This window comes from Rhinatrema bivittatum, chromosome 3 (assembly GCF_901001135.1).
Source record: "Rhinatrema bivittatum chromosome 3, aRhiBiv1.1, whole genome shotgun sequence".
Classification (NCBI taxonomy): Eukaryota; Metazoa; Chordata; class Amphibia; order Gymnophiona; family Rhinatrematidae; genus Rhinatrema; species Rhinatrema bivittatum.
The window spans coordinates 492796392-492811863 of record NC_042617.1 but is presented as its reverse complement, the minus strand read 5'-3'; the positions used below and the strand labels follow the sequence as shown (position 1 = coordinate 492811863).

At 40.9% G+C, this 15472-nt stretch overlaps 1 protein-coding gene across 1 annotated transcript in view; it reads right to left on the bottom strand.

Annotated features, from left to right (window-relative positions):
• Positions 1-6460: 6460 nt before the first annotated feature.
• LOC115088123 (cytochrome P450 2K6-like) overlaps positions 6461-15472 on the bottom strand; it is a 108674-nt gene continuing 99662 nt past the window's right edge. The window contains exons 8-9 of the mRNA XM_029596096.1: positions 15040-15181; positions 6461-6833 (exon numbers count right to left, since the gene is read on the bottom strand). Coding sequence (XP_029451956.1) covers positions 6652-6833; positions 15040-15181 — 324 coding nt within the window. The 3' untranslated portion in view covers positions 6461-6651. The remainder of the gene's footprint in view (positions 6834-15039; positions 15182-15472) is intronic.

The window sequence follows — 15472 nt, the reverse complement described above, 5'->3', positions numbered from 1 at the left end:
TCAGTTTTTAACTATAGAACTCGTCTTCCTGTTGTGAAGATTTTTCAAGATATTTGCTCCAACACGAACAGTGCTGGATACATACCATTCAGATACTTCACCCTTCTGGCTTAAATCAAGAAATGGTTTGGACTGTTTTTTGTTAAGAGGTATCTGCTATAGGCATTTATTCTGTAGTTTCCCCTTCCCCCTTTTTCACTTCCTAACCTCCCTGTTTTATAAATCAACCAGAAGTTAATAGATAATCAGGTTTAATAATCCAGTTTCTTTCAAACTCCTTTTGACTAGAATGATGATGGATCTGTTTCAAACACTGGTTTCCTTTGTATACTGTTCTATTTGTATTCTGGTATTGTATCCTCAGATTCAATCCTTTTGGTCATGTGATTTCTCATGGTGCCAAATTGTTATTTGTGTTGTTATTATCACTCAGCACTTTAGAGCCTTACTGTCTGCTCTTCTAAATAGTAAAAGCCTGCTGTACTGTTAAGGGTAAGCTACTTGTTCTTTTAACTAGTGTCCGTACTCTTACAAGTCCTTGTTTAGATAACATTTTTGCTGTTTATTTGACATATGTAAGTCCTCCCTGATGCAGCTTTGTGTGAAACATGGTTCCATGTCAGCCGACCGATGACTACTTTATATTTCAGCCTGTGAACAGCATTTTTTGAATTATATTTGATTAAAATCTTCTTTGAAGAAAAAAATTGGATGAACTGTGTCTGGATAAAGATATCTTAGCACATCTCCTCTTTCTTCTTTCCTCCTTGCCACACAGTCTGGCAGCACTAACACCCAGTACTGAAACAGGTGAGCACTGGGTTATGCTTTCTGATCGCTCCAATTTTATCAACTATGGATCCCCTTGCTTACTCCATGTTCTCTTAATCTCCATTACTGTTTTAGCAGCCACCATTCATCCTGGGAAAGTATTCCAGGCTTCCATTGCCTTTTTCATGAAAACATATTAACAGTCTGCAGAATTGAAGCCTCATATCAGAGTTCCATATTCTACTAACATATCTTTTCCCTTGAAACAGGTTTGCTTATTATGCATTACCTTTAGGGTATTTGAATGTCTCTATCATACCTCTCCTGCCTCTGTTCTAGAGTACGAATGTTTAGATTTCTAAGACTCATCTCTTAAGGCTTCTGTTGCAGACCCTGAACCATTTTGATAACCCTTCTCAGCACCACCTCAGCTCTTTCTATAGTCTCATTCTGGAGGAAAGACCTTCAGAATTAAACACAATACTCCAGGTGAGGTTTCACTAATGACCTGTACAGTAGCCTAATTACCTTCTATTTTATACTAGTTATGCTCCTCCTTATTCAATCTAGCATCTCTCCTGTTCCTGTCAATGCCTTGACACATTATTTCCCTACCTTGTAGATATCAGATATAATCAACCTGTAGTCTCTATTCTGTTTTGTGGAAATCATTGTCCCACCCCTTGTTGTGTACCACTCCCTTGGATTTTTGTGCCCCAAATGCATAACACTACATGTTTTTGTATTAAAACTCACTTGTTAAACAGTTGACAACTCTTCAGACTTTTTTGAATCACGTCTAATTCCATATTTTCCTCCTAATCACTCCACAATCTCGCTCACAAAGATACTGAACAAGACCAGCCCCAAAAGTAATAATAACATTTACCTCTTATTCCACTGTTTTCTAATCCAGTCCACCACCTTGAGGCCCATTGTCAGATAGTTCAATTTATTTATGAGCATCTTAAACTGGACAGTATCCAAAACTTTGCTGAAACCTGAACATACCAAATCCAGGACATACCCTTCATCGAGTTTTCTAGTCACCCTATCCAAGAAATTGGTCAGATGTATCAGACATAATCTCCCTCTGCTAAATTAATGCTACCTCAGATCCTGCAACTCACAGGATGCCAATAACTTCACTTTCCTTTCCTTCAGAAAAAAATTTCCATTAATTTTCTTACCTCAAAAGTCAGACTAATGGCTCTAGAACTTTCAACCTCCTCCTTGTTACCACTTTTATATCAAGGGCTAATATCCTCCTTTCTCCAGTCCAAAGGAGCCACACTTGCTTCCAAAGATCTATTAAAAAGATCCCTCAGCGGACATTCCAGATACTCTCTGAGTTCCCTCAATAACACAGGCTGTTTCCTGCAGTCCCATGCCTATGTCAACATTTAGGGGCCGCTGCAATAGGCCGAACGCACTCTTAACGAGCAGTAAGACGCGGGTAAAATAGGCGCTAATCAATCCCCTAATGCAATAAGGGGATTAGCGCCTATTTAACACGTGTCTAACGCGAGTCAATGAGATACTGCTCATCACATGCAAATGCAAGTGAATGAACCTATTACTCATTCACTCCCAATGCAAAACGATAAATGTGCGTCTCAGAAACACATTTATCGCTCAGATATTAACGCCTGCCTGGAGCAGGCATTCATAGCTGAGCGCATTGAAAAGAAGTACAGAAAAGCAGAAAAAACTGCTTTTCAATACTTCTTTTTTAAAGTAAAAAAAATAAAATAAAATAACTCGTAGACCGCCGAGTTAAGAAGATTGACACTGGTAAACTTAGCCTCGGTTTTCATAACCAGCCATCTGCCAGTAATGAAAATGGCCGCCGATAAACTCGGGGGCTGTTTTCATTACTGGCAGACAGGCAGTCACGGCGGGTCATGACCCCCTAATTTTAATATTGCATGGCACCCCCCCTTTGGGGCACCATGCACACGTTAAGAGAGCAGGTGCTGACAGTTCAGTGCCCGCTTTCTACGCACCTTTATTGCATCGGCCCCTTATACTGCTTTTCTGAACATCCTCCAACTTAATATTGTGGCGATATTAAGTTGGAGGAACAAAAAGTTTAAAAGATTAAAAAAAAATAATTAAAAAGAAAAAAAGTGCCAGCGGTCAGGTTTGGAAAATGGACACTCAGTTAACAAGAGTCCATTTCCAAACCTGTGGCTGTGTACTGGTTAGAAAAATGGATGCCAATAAATTCAGCGTCTGTTTTCTAAACCTGCTGACAGCCAACCTCTTCTGGATGCCCGGTGCCAAGGAGACACTAGGGGCGCACAATCGATCCTAGCCCCTACTCGGCAGCAAGGCCCCTAATTTAAGTATTGCATGGTGTCCCCAGGAGAGGTGCCTGGGTACACATTAGGAAAGCGGGTGCTGGACACTCAATGCCTGCTTTCGGCGCACTTTTACTGCATCAGACCCAAAGGTAGCTGGATAAAGTTTATGCAGCAAAATTTGCAAGCTGGTCAGTTGCTGAATATTGCCCCCTTAACCCATTATTTTATTTACTTTTTTTTTACACAGAGAAATGTTGCTTTTTGTATAGCTTCTTTTAGCTTATCCAACTGTTCCTAAGCCTCCCACATATCCTCCCACCCTTATAGTGCCTCCTTTAGGTTCTGTTCCATTTTGCTAAAATCAGTGTTTTTAAAAAAACAAGACTGACTCCTAATCACCATGGCTGCTATATCAAACAATGCTATCTGATTATTACAAGTGCAGAAATGAGTCCCTACCCAGACATTACATATGCTTTCTCAATTCATATGAATCAGCTTCTCCCTCATGGATTCCATTACCATTTGCCTGAGAAGAGCCCCTTAAAGAGAATCCAGTCCAGGATCTCGCTACTTCTGATTGATACTGCAGATGGGATATGTTACTCCACATGACAGATTAAAATCACCCACCCACACCTCCCCCATCTTTCCCACCATTTGGATGTCCTCAATTAGATCTCTGTCCAATTCTTTCAACTGTATTTGAGGCCTATAGATCACACTGGTATAGACTGAAGTATCATCACCCCTTTAAAATAACCCGCAGTGCCTCCTCCTTCTTCTGTATATCTTGTATTTTAGTAACTTGGATATTATTGTTGACATAAAAACCTCCCACTTTTCTGCCATTCCTGTCCTTCCTGAACAGATTATTGCATGATATAACAGTATCCCATTCATGGGACTCATTAAACCATGTTTCTATGACAGTAACAATATTTAGGTCTGCTTCTGCCATTAGAGCTTACAAATCTGGATTTCATAGCTTTCCATCTAGTTTTCCTCATACTATCTGCAGTTGCACTATATATAATCTCATATTTGGTCCTCATATCTACCCTGTTGGTTATGGATAGCCTTGAATGATTCTTGCTATTGTGTCATCCTTCATCAATTTCATTCATTCCTTGGGAGGTAACAGCCCAAATCACTTGGTTTTCATCCATGATCATCTTTTTCTTGCTTAAATACATAGGAACATATGAAGTGAATTTCTCCCCCAAGGTCATTTTCCCTCTTATACACAGATATAGATCTTCTCCACAGTTTAGCTCTCGCATAGTCCAAAAACAGTCCCAGCCCCTAATATACCCATAACCCTCTTCTTTACACCAGGTTTTGAGCCATGTATTGAAGTTAGTGATACGACAAAGCCTTTCTCCCCCTTACCATAAAGAGATAATACCTCAGAAAATGCTGTGGTTTTTTTCCTAATACCCAAACCTCTCCTCTAAATTGTTTTAATCCTCTCCAATACTACACTTACTGTTTCATACCAGATCATTAGTCCCTAGTCACCATGATGTCCACTTAAATTCCTCTTTTCTTCATTTATACTACCTCCATCTCTGGGTACTTGCTACTTACTGATAAGGTCATAAAAGAAATTTGCAATCATTTGGGGCTGGATCCACTCACAAGCTCTTTCACAAGTCTCTCTTCCCAGGGCCTGAGTTCTTTTACTGATGGGGGGGAAGGATCTATCTCCCAAGGTCTGAGGTGGCAGGGGTAACACTGTTACTTTCCCATTTTCTTTCACCCTTTTGATGCTCAGTACCAATAAACAATGCAGGAGATTCTGGGTGAGTGTCCAAAATTAAATTTAACTGAAGGTATGTTCTGAATAGTAAATGACATGGTGACTGTTACAGGTCTCTCTATAATGGACTATGGCAATGGAAAATACTCACCATCCAGGGCTTGAATAAATGAGGTTCCCAAGTGGGCAGGGTATCCTTGTTTGGGTGAAAAAAAACTCCTCTAACTAGCCAGAAAAATGAATATCACAGTTTCGAAAGAGACTCCCAAACATATCTCTTGCAGGAGTGAAGACTCCATACCGAGATCCTCAGATGTATCATTCACAGCTCTCCAGTGTCTCTCTTGATCCCTCTCACTTTTTTGAATCCTATGATGGAAAGGATCTATTTGGAACACACAGTTCTCGATGTTCCTCGTCAGGGCAGGAAGAAGAGCAGTAAAACACTTCCTCCTAGATCATGTAACCAAAAGTCTTTTACCCCCAAAACTGATCCAAACACCAGATGGTCCCTGCAGTGGGTCACCACCATACCTCTATCCTCCAGGAGGTTGTAGAGAGGAAAGTCTTCCCTATCCTAGGCCCCCCGGGGAGAGGTTTCTCTATGACTTGCCTCCAAGCAAACACCCATGGTCTTTCAGGCTTCTTACAAAGAAAAATCTTCAAAAAAAATTCCAAAAAGCAATCCAGAAGCCCACTAAGCAGCCAAGGTATGGACTGCCCAGGAACTGCAGGCAGGTGGTACCTGAGTCCAGGGATAGGTCCGAAATCAACTGAGCCAAAACTCCAACACCTCCTTTAACTTCTAAAACCAAAATGCACTGCTCCCAGAGCTCTCAGAGAGCTGCTTTTATTAACCCATGAGAGGATGGCCATCCCAACTAACTCAAAAGGAGGGGTTATAACTGAATGATGCCTCCCCCAAATCTCCACTGCCTGTCCCTAGCTAAAAGCGTTATAATAAGGACACTAGTAGTAATGAACCCCAGAAGGTCATTACACTAGAATCTGTTTGTATTCTTACTAAGGATCTTAATAGCCATTTTAACTTTGGTGCTTTGTTTCCCTACAAATCTGCCCTATATTAATGTCTTTGATAGAACAAGCCCCTGGCAGAAGAAGCTTTTTGTTTTTATGAGATCTTTTTTCAGTACCTTTGGAGTTTTTTTACACCAAGGGTGTCAATTTCCAAATCTGCTAACCGAAATATAATCATTTCCAGTGCCTTGCAATCATTTTGTGGGGGACACCACAGCATCACAGGTACAAAGGTAGTTTTTCGAAAATTGACTCAAGATCTGTGGAAACAAATTACCCAAGTATTTTGCCCTGCTATTTCTGTGATTTGAGTTCCGGGGAGAAAATATCTATGTATAACTGAAAATGTATCACACCTGCATAATTTTCTTCTTCAATTCAAACTCAATCCCAGGAATGCCAAGTTGCACAGCAGCTAATTGTAACCATGTTGTGGAAATACAATGATATATTTAACCAGATTTCACACACAGGAGTTTACTTGAATACCTATATTCCTCTGAAAGTTTTCCTCCATATATGTATGGCATTAGATTATATTTTTTTAAAAATGTGCTGTCATATATTTAACTTCCTACAAGTGTTTCAGTGACTATTATTATTATTTATTAAATCTGGTATTCTGCATGACAGATGAAAATACGACCTAGGAGGGGTAACAGAACTGTTCCTTTCAATCAAGATTCAATAGCATTCACTTAGATCATTTCTACTTCAGAAGCTTATATTCTTTAGAAAGAGCACGGCATACTTTAAAAAAAAAAAATAACAGTTTTAAGAGCGTGGCAGAGCACAGATTTTGTATGGTTGTGGAGAAATGGTAATCCCAGTTAAAGTCTTGAAGTCAAAATCAGTAAGATCAGGTGGAGGACGGAAGGTGAATCTCTGCAGCAGACTGACAAAGAAAAGGAAAAGCTCCATTTTGGCAAGAGTCTCTCCAGCGCAGATTCTTCGACCTATCAAGAAAACAAGATGAGACGCAGTATTTCACAAGTAATACCTGGTGTTAGAAATATAGGCACAGAATATAAAAATAATGTTCAATCATTGTTATTCTGACACATCATTGAATACATTTTTATTCAGACTTTCATTAGTAGTTAACATTTGTGCCAATGGCTCATGTTAGCTTGGACCAGAACTTTATTGGTAGGAAGAAACTGGCTACCCTTCTGTTGGCCATGGTACTCAATATAAAATGCGGCTGCTGCCGACCCACTGATCTCTACACCAAAGCATGAGGGAGATTCTGGAGGAGGCTGCAAAGAAACAGACTCCAGGGCTTCAGGGGAAAGGGGTGGACATAAAGGCTGGATCAGCTTTGCAGGTGTTAGGGGGAACTAGGGAGCCTGCAAAAGCCCGACCGCCTTTCAGATAGACATGAATAGTTGAAAGCCTTCTGGAGGAGTAGGGGTGGAGGTTCAAGGGAGAAGGCCCAATTAGTTTCCAGGGGAGTTAAGTTCCATGGAAGTGTCAAAGGCCCAGTTGGAGGTGTTTAAAATCACAAGAGTCTAGAACGGGTAAATGTGAATCGGTTATTCATTCTTTCGGATAATAAAAGGACTAGGGGGCACTCCATGAAGTTAGCATGAGGCACATTTAAAACTAATCGGAGAAAGTTCTTTTTCACTCAGCGCACAATTAAACTCTGGAATTTGTTGCCAGGGGATGTGATTAGTGCAGTTAGTGTAGCAGGGTTTAAAAAAGGATTGTATAAGTTCTTGGAGGAGAAGTCCATTACCTGCAATTAATTAAGTTGACTTAGAAAATAGCCACTGCTATTACTAGCAATGTAACATGGGATAGATTTAGTTTTTGTTTACTTGCCAGGTTCTTATGGCCTGGATTGGCCACTGTTGGAAACAGGATGCTGAGCTTGATGGACCCTTGGTCTGACCCAGTATGGCACGTTCTTATGTTCTTATGGAGATTGTGAAGGTTATAGACATTAGGACATAACATTCTGGTGAGGGGGGTGTATTGTGAAGGAGGATGCAGGCTCAGAAACTCCAATGCATTCTATGGGGATTGGGAGAAGGGTCACTGGCCTGAAAAACAAATCATGGTACAGGGGAGGAGGATGGGGGAGGTTTCTCTGAGCTAACTGACCATTCACATTGGGGAAATCTAATATGCAAAGGATGACCTGTTTTGCCAAGGCTGTATTGTCTTTAACATTGCCATGGTAATGTTACCACATTTTTAATATCATTAGTTTAGTAGAGAGAGGGGCAACCTATGGCATGGGTGCCAAAGGTAGTACATGAATGGGTATTGATTGGCACTTCAGAGCTGTTCATATATGGTGCTGAATTGCTCTATCATGCCTTCACTCAGTCTCAATGTCACCCAAGGGGAAGCCATATGGTGTCTTGTAGTCTATGCTAAAACCTATCTCCACCCCATGTTTCTGTTTTTTGTGCCTGGGACACTCTGACATTCCTCTTCTTTTCTGCTCTACTCTGTTATTATGTGAGGTTTTCCCCGAGGGTAAACCCTAGTTCCTTCCTGCTATGGACAAGCATCTCCTGTTTCTTAGTCAACCAGAAACCCTGCATCATTTTTGTTAAATTTCCAAGGTCCTTAGAGCAAGAAATGCCTGCTGCTTATGCTAAAAGCTCTGCAATATATAATAAGAAGCACTTTTTATGAAGCCCTTATAGTAGTCAACTATTTATATCACTATAGGAGGGCCAGCTAATAACATGAGGTGATGTTTTGGTGGTGGATTTGGGGACAGTTTGACATGCAGATTGAGACATACGAACAGCACAGTACACCTCAGTGAAGATTTGACGTCATTTGGAGTGAGGAAAGTCTCACAAAGTTGAGATTTCTACTATGTTCTCTCGCCCTAGCTTGATGGACTCTCCATAACAGGGTACTATCAGAGTCTTTCTCTCTCTCTCCCCAAGCCCAGAAATGGCCAAAATGCAATATTTATCACAAATTTCATTACGGCTGTTTCGGGCATATGGCACAGCTCAATGCCTGGAAAAAAGCATGTGATATTACCCCTCATTTTCATTAATCCAAACCCCTTCCCAATCCTGGCCCTTCAAAAAATTTGCATTTGTGCCATTTGGTAACATAAATAATGACCCTGTATGTTTGGCTTTTTTTTTTTTTTTTACTAAATTGAATATTTGCTATATTTGACAATATGTCAGCTGCTATGAAAGGAAAGTTGAAGAATCTTCTTGGATAGGCATATTATAATTTATTCAAAAGAAAGACCTTGCTGTTTGTGCTTCATGTTGTACAAGTGTTATTTGTTTAATATCCTTTGAAATGAAGCACAAGAAAACCTTGTTTGACACAATAAGACTGAATAGATTAAAAGGGCAATAGCAGGATATGAGAAGCAAAGAAGTGTTTTTCACTTCTTACTTGAGAGTAAAAATCAAGGCAGAAGAAAGTTTAAAAACTGTACAATGCATTTCAAAAAAAAATGGACAGTCATTTACAGATGGAGAATATATATAAGCTTTCCTCAGCAATTTATAGCTGATGTTCAATGATCTGCCAAACAAGAATAAAATTCTATCCTGAATAAAAGAACTGACTGTCTCCATCATAATGGTTGAGAGATGAATGGTAGAGATGTGCAAAGCCCGAACCTTTTGGTTCGGGCTTTGTTTTTGGCCTGCCGCGGGAATTTTTGTATATTTCCTGTGGTTCGGGCCTTTGTAATTCAGGGGACCCGAATTTCGGATTAGCACGCACTAACCCGAAAACCAAATTTTCCTGAAATTTTGGGATTTTTGGTTCAGTTTTTGGGTTTCCCAAACCAGGACGAATGAGGCAATTTTTCTGAAATTCCCTAATTCGTCCTAAATGATTGCACATCCCTAATGAGTGGCAGAAAACATTAATGACTGCATTAAAAGATGCAGCAGTCTTTAGCATGGCACTTGATGAGAGCAAGGATATAAAAGGTGATGCACGTTTACCAATTGTTACAAGATATTGTGCTTCTGATGAAACTCAAGAGGAACTTTGTTTCCTAAAACATCCCAGAATGGCACAACAAAGGGATAAGATACACTGGAAACCTTTGTAAATTGCTTTGAAAAGCAATAGAAAATTATTGGGTGGGACAACAGATTGTGTTCCTGCCATGGTCTGAAAACATATCTAGCATAACTGGGTTTTTAAAAGGAATTTGGACAAGTTCCTGGATGAAAAATCCAGAGACAAGGAGAGAAGAACAAGGAATTGCATCTACTCTTTTGAATTTGCCACACAGTGGTGCAGCCAGACCTGAGTTTTTGGGTGGGCAGTAAGCATACAGGTCTGAACCCTACTAGCTGTACTCTTATTGATAAATGATGCCTTAGCATGCATCTTACAATGGATTCCTAAGAAGTCTCCAACATCCCCTGTGCATCATGAGTGAAACTTTTTGAATATTTTAACTCTACTATTTCAAGCATTTACCAACACTGAAAATCCCTTATTAATCTGTATTAATTTATTTTATCTTTATTGCAATTAATTAAATAAACAAAAATAGGTAAAAATACAAAGAACACATAAATATCAGATCCAATCAATTATGTCATAAAACAAATATCAATGTATTCTTTCTAGAATCCACTTTCCAGTAAGGCAGAGATCACCGTAAGTACAATAAAATAGCAATAATCATGAGAACGGGTAGAGAGCAAAACTATGACAGTTTGCATTACAACCCAATATGAAAAAAAGCTATATTCAAATTCTGGAGTCACCTCAGCAAAAAAAATAAAAAAGACTCTCTCCACTGCTAAACATTTTGGGGTATCCTTTATCTGCTAAGTGGCTAGTTATTAGTTGGATAGGTGGTATCCGGCTAACTTTAGACCTGGCCAATGGCACGTCTAGAGTTAGCTGGAGATAAATGGATAACTTAACCAGTAACACCAGCTGCTCCCTGGAATGCCTACCTCCTGCCCCAGGAACGCCCCTGACTTACCCAGCTAAATTCTAGCCGGAAAATTTGTGATCCGGCTAGCATTTTAAAAATGTGGCTAAGCCATTGAGATGGATACCTTTCCCATTATCCATCTAAATGGTTTTTGAATATGTACAATCAAATATAAAAGAATGGCCCAACCATATATAAAAATATGTTCAAATTCTATTTAAAAAAATGTTTATACAAACATAATTCCATACAACAAGTACAATTTATATTTAAAAACACCCACATCCCATTTTTGGTACCTTTAATGTCATAGTGCCCTTTTGAATATGAGCCCCAATGTGAACTAACACAAACCCCTACAAAAAAAAAAAAAAAGTGCCTAGAACCTTGCCATATCATATAAAACAGCACTGACTCTTAGGACTGAAATAACAGCAACCTTATGAAAAAGAAGCAATGCAAATACTACACCAGGCCCTAAAACATTAATACACCACCTACTGGGATAAAAGAACAAGCCAGACTGCTATAAATCCCTATAGAGAAACTGCATGCTAGCAGAAATACTGCACCTCAGACATACACGGGCAGAACATAGACTGACCCTTAAAACAGAAATAAGGGACTACAATTTAAAAATTGAAACATGCAAACAAAACTGAAATAGCCTGAGAAACTAGACTCTGAACAGTGGAAAGTTAAAAAGCAAAATACAAGATTATAAGAAATGCACATACCCAAAGTTGGCATTTTCCAATTGCTAAAATCTCAAAATAATACAGGGGCAAATTTTAAAACCTGCGCACGGGCGCTGATTTGTTCGCGCAACCCGGCGCAAATAAATCTACACCTGATTTTATAACATGAGCACGCTCCCACGCGCATGTTATAAAATTCAGGGTCGGCACGCGCAAGGGGGTGCACAATTGTGCAACTTGCGCGTGCCGAGCCATGCAGGCTCCCTCGGTTCCCTCCAAGGCCGCTCCAAAATTGGAGCGGCCTTGGAGGGAACTTTTCAACCGCTCTCCCCAACCTTCCCCTCCCTTCCCCTATCTAACCCATCCCCCAGCCCTAATGAAATCCCCCTGCCTACCTTTGTTTCAAAAGTTACGCCTGCCTGAGGCAGGCGTAACCTGCACGAACTGGCAGGCTGCCGGCGCGCGAACTTCCAGCACGGCTGCAGTGCCGGAGGACTGGGGAATGCCCCCGGCCCCGCCCCCGGACCGTCACCATTTATCCAGATAACTTCCGAGTATTCCAGGCTTGTTTCAGGAAAGAGTTAGATTAGCTGGCTAAGGGGGTCATTTTCTATCCCTTTTTGCGTGCGATAGCTAGATAGGGGCGGAGTCGGGGTGGTGTTGGGACCGGAAGAGGAGGAGTTAGGGGCGGCATCAGGGTGGACGCCATGGAAACTTCACTGATGGCGAAAAGGTAAGATCCCTCATCGCCACCAGTAGTGTGCCCAATAGCACCACCTTTTACAGTGGTGCTATTGAGTGCGAAAGCCAGCAGCAATAACTCATTAGTAGTGCAATCGCTGCCGGCTTTCGCAGGCCCACCCCCAGCTTCGCCCCCCCCGCGCCCCCCATTACCACATGATTCACAAAGTCCTGAGATTTTAGAAAATCCAGGCCTAAGTTATGTAGCTAACTGATGTTCAGTTAGTCGGATAACATATCCAGCTAACTCTGGTCATATAGTAGAGCTGTCCTATAGTTAGCTGGATAAATTTATCTAAGGATCTCATTAACCAAGGCTGTTTTTTCCCCCATTTTGTATCTATGGGAATAAAGCTTAGTAAATCAGGGCCTAAGTTTGCAATCCAGTCAGGTTACTTCATTCTCTTAGGGTACAGAATTGTATGTCTTTTCTCCAACTCCCAACTGCTTGGACAACAGCTTTGCACATCTCCATCCTCTCTGCAGCTCTCTCTGCTCCTTCTCTCTGGGGCTTGAACATAGTCACACTTCTTAGATACAGACTCACTCCTGACTGGATGAGAATCCTCGAAGGGTTGTATAATCTGCTTCTGGGATTGGATAAAGATCCACATATATTGCAAAATGCTAAATGGATCCCCACCAGGCAACAGTCTGAGGAGTAATCTTATTGTCCTTTGTCCACCCTTTTCAGCTTTTTAGTTCAACTGAAGCTTAGAAGGACCACAGCACAATAATCACCACACAGAAAATGAGATGGTACCTACAAATGTTTTCATGTTCTTATTTGTAAAGTTACTTGAAGATCAAATCAGCCACCCATCAGTTAAATTTCATTGTAGCATCCATCAAAAAAACTTGTGTGCTAAAATTTCTAATTCAGAGCTTCATAATCGGGTGGATTTTAAATGCCCTGCTCGCATAAATCCGCCCGGATTTACGTGAGCAGGGCCCTCACGCGCCGGCGCGCCTATTTTGCATAGGCCGCCGGCGCGCAGAGCCCCGGGACACACGTAAGCCCCGGGGTTTTTTTAAGGGGGCGTGTCGGGGGTTTGTCGGGGGCGGGGCTGAATGACGCGGCGTTTCGGGGGCGGGACCGGGGCGTGGCACTGGCCCAGGGGCATGGTCGAGGCCTCCGGACCAGCCCCCGGGTCGGATGACGGCGTGTCAGCAGTCCGCTGGCGCACGTAGATTTACGTCTGCTTCTAGCAGGCGTAAATCGAGGGACAAAGGTAAGGGGGGGGTTTAGATAGGGCCGGGGGGGTGGGTTAGGTAGGGGAAGGGAGGGGAAGGTGAGGGGAGGGCAAAAGCATGTTCCCTCCGAGGCCGCTCCGATTTCGGAGCGGCCTCGGAGGGAACGGAGGCAGGCTGCGCGGCTCGGCGCGCGCAGGCTGCCCAAAATCGGCAGCCTTGCGCACGCCGATCCAGGATTTTATAAGATACGCACAGCTATGCGCGTATCTTATAAAATCCAGCGTACGTTTGTTTGCGCTTGCTGCGCGAACAAAAGTACGTGATCGCTCTCTTTTTTAAAATCTACCCCAATGTGATCAATTCAGTCATGAGAACTTGCTACATTATCTGCTTTGACCCAGATAATTTAAAACACTGCTAGAAGAAATGGACAATAGGGATGGGTATTTTTATAAAACAAATGCATTTTTAGTAACAAAAAGGCTAATTTTTGGTTTGTACTGACTGGAACGAACGAGAATGCAGCTTATCCAAAAATAATCAAACATTTTTGGATACTTCTGATTCATTACTAACCCTCCCCAAAAAAATCTACAAAAAATGAGGCCTCTTCAGAACCCCCCCACAACTGTTTGGCATGACTGGGCCCCAACTGACATCTCTCTAGGTCCCTCTGCTCTTCCTCTCTACCCCCTTACCAACAAATAGGTCAAGACTGAGCTCAGCTAAGCCAAGCCAAGCTGGGACCTCCCTGGGCCTCTGCACCTTCAAATAAGCCAGGGTTGAGGCCTTCTTGTACCCCCCCCCCCCCCCCCCAGTTATCCCTTCTCTACAGAAAGAGGAGGACTGATACCGAGTTGGTCTTGCTCCCCCTGTTTACTCTTTAAAATGGTGTTGGCCTCAGGGACAGTCTGTACCAAATTATTCTATGGCAGTAAAGTAATACACTCATAAAATATTATAACTATAAAATAAGTATTATGGGCTATGAAGTCTAATTAGATTAGATGGTCACTAAGATCACTGAATGATGCTTAAAAGGAATAAAGGCACATATATCAAGCACTTCAACCCCAATGTGATTGCTGAATGAATCATCTTTAGTGACATCTGTTTAGATGGCAGTCTTATTTATTTATTTATTTATTTATGTATTTATTTATTTATTTACAGATTTTTATATACCGGGGCACGTAGGTAACATCACCTTGGTTTAAATTCAAACATTAATTCAGCATAGCGCTTTACAATATAATATAATAACTGAAAGAATACAATACCATGTATAACTTTGTATTAAGAGAATAAAAATCAATATATGAGTGTCTGTGGAAATAAACTAGTATGAACAGAAGAGGACTCAGTTCATTAATAGTAGGCTTTTTTGAATAACCAGGTTTTTATTTCATTGACACAGGCACATATCCTCAGCCAACCAGCCACCTCCACCCATCCTCCTACATGTGCACACAAACTTTTATTTTTTGTGAATTCAAGATTAGAATGATTTCCTTTTATCAAGGATTACTGGAGAGATGTGAAACTGAGATGAAAGAATAACAAATCTATTATTAAATTAAATTCATAGTACTTATTGCAAAAGAAAATTAATCATGTTACCTGCTCCAAAAGGCATGAAGGCTTCTTTCTTTATAAACGAGCCCTCTGAATTAAGAAAATGCTGAGGATTGAATTCTGTTGGTTTCTCAAATTGAGACTTGTCATACAGTACAGATTCTAGCACAGGAATGATGTACGTTCCCTGAAAATACAGTACATAAAATATAATTATTTTCCTGAATTTTGGGGATTTGTTTCTAGTCTTCAGGCTAGATAGACTGTGCAACAGAATAGTCACAAAAAGCTCTGAAAACAAAACATAGCAGACCACTGGTAATCCATGATACACCTTCCTTGTAAAGAGAAATGTGGGTTCTTTATAAACCAAGGTAGGATTAATAGTCTATATTTTCACTGATAACATTTAAAAGATATACATGTATAAAGGAAACTGTATTAAAACTGCTGTTTAAATATTTAAAAATCTTTTAAT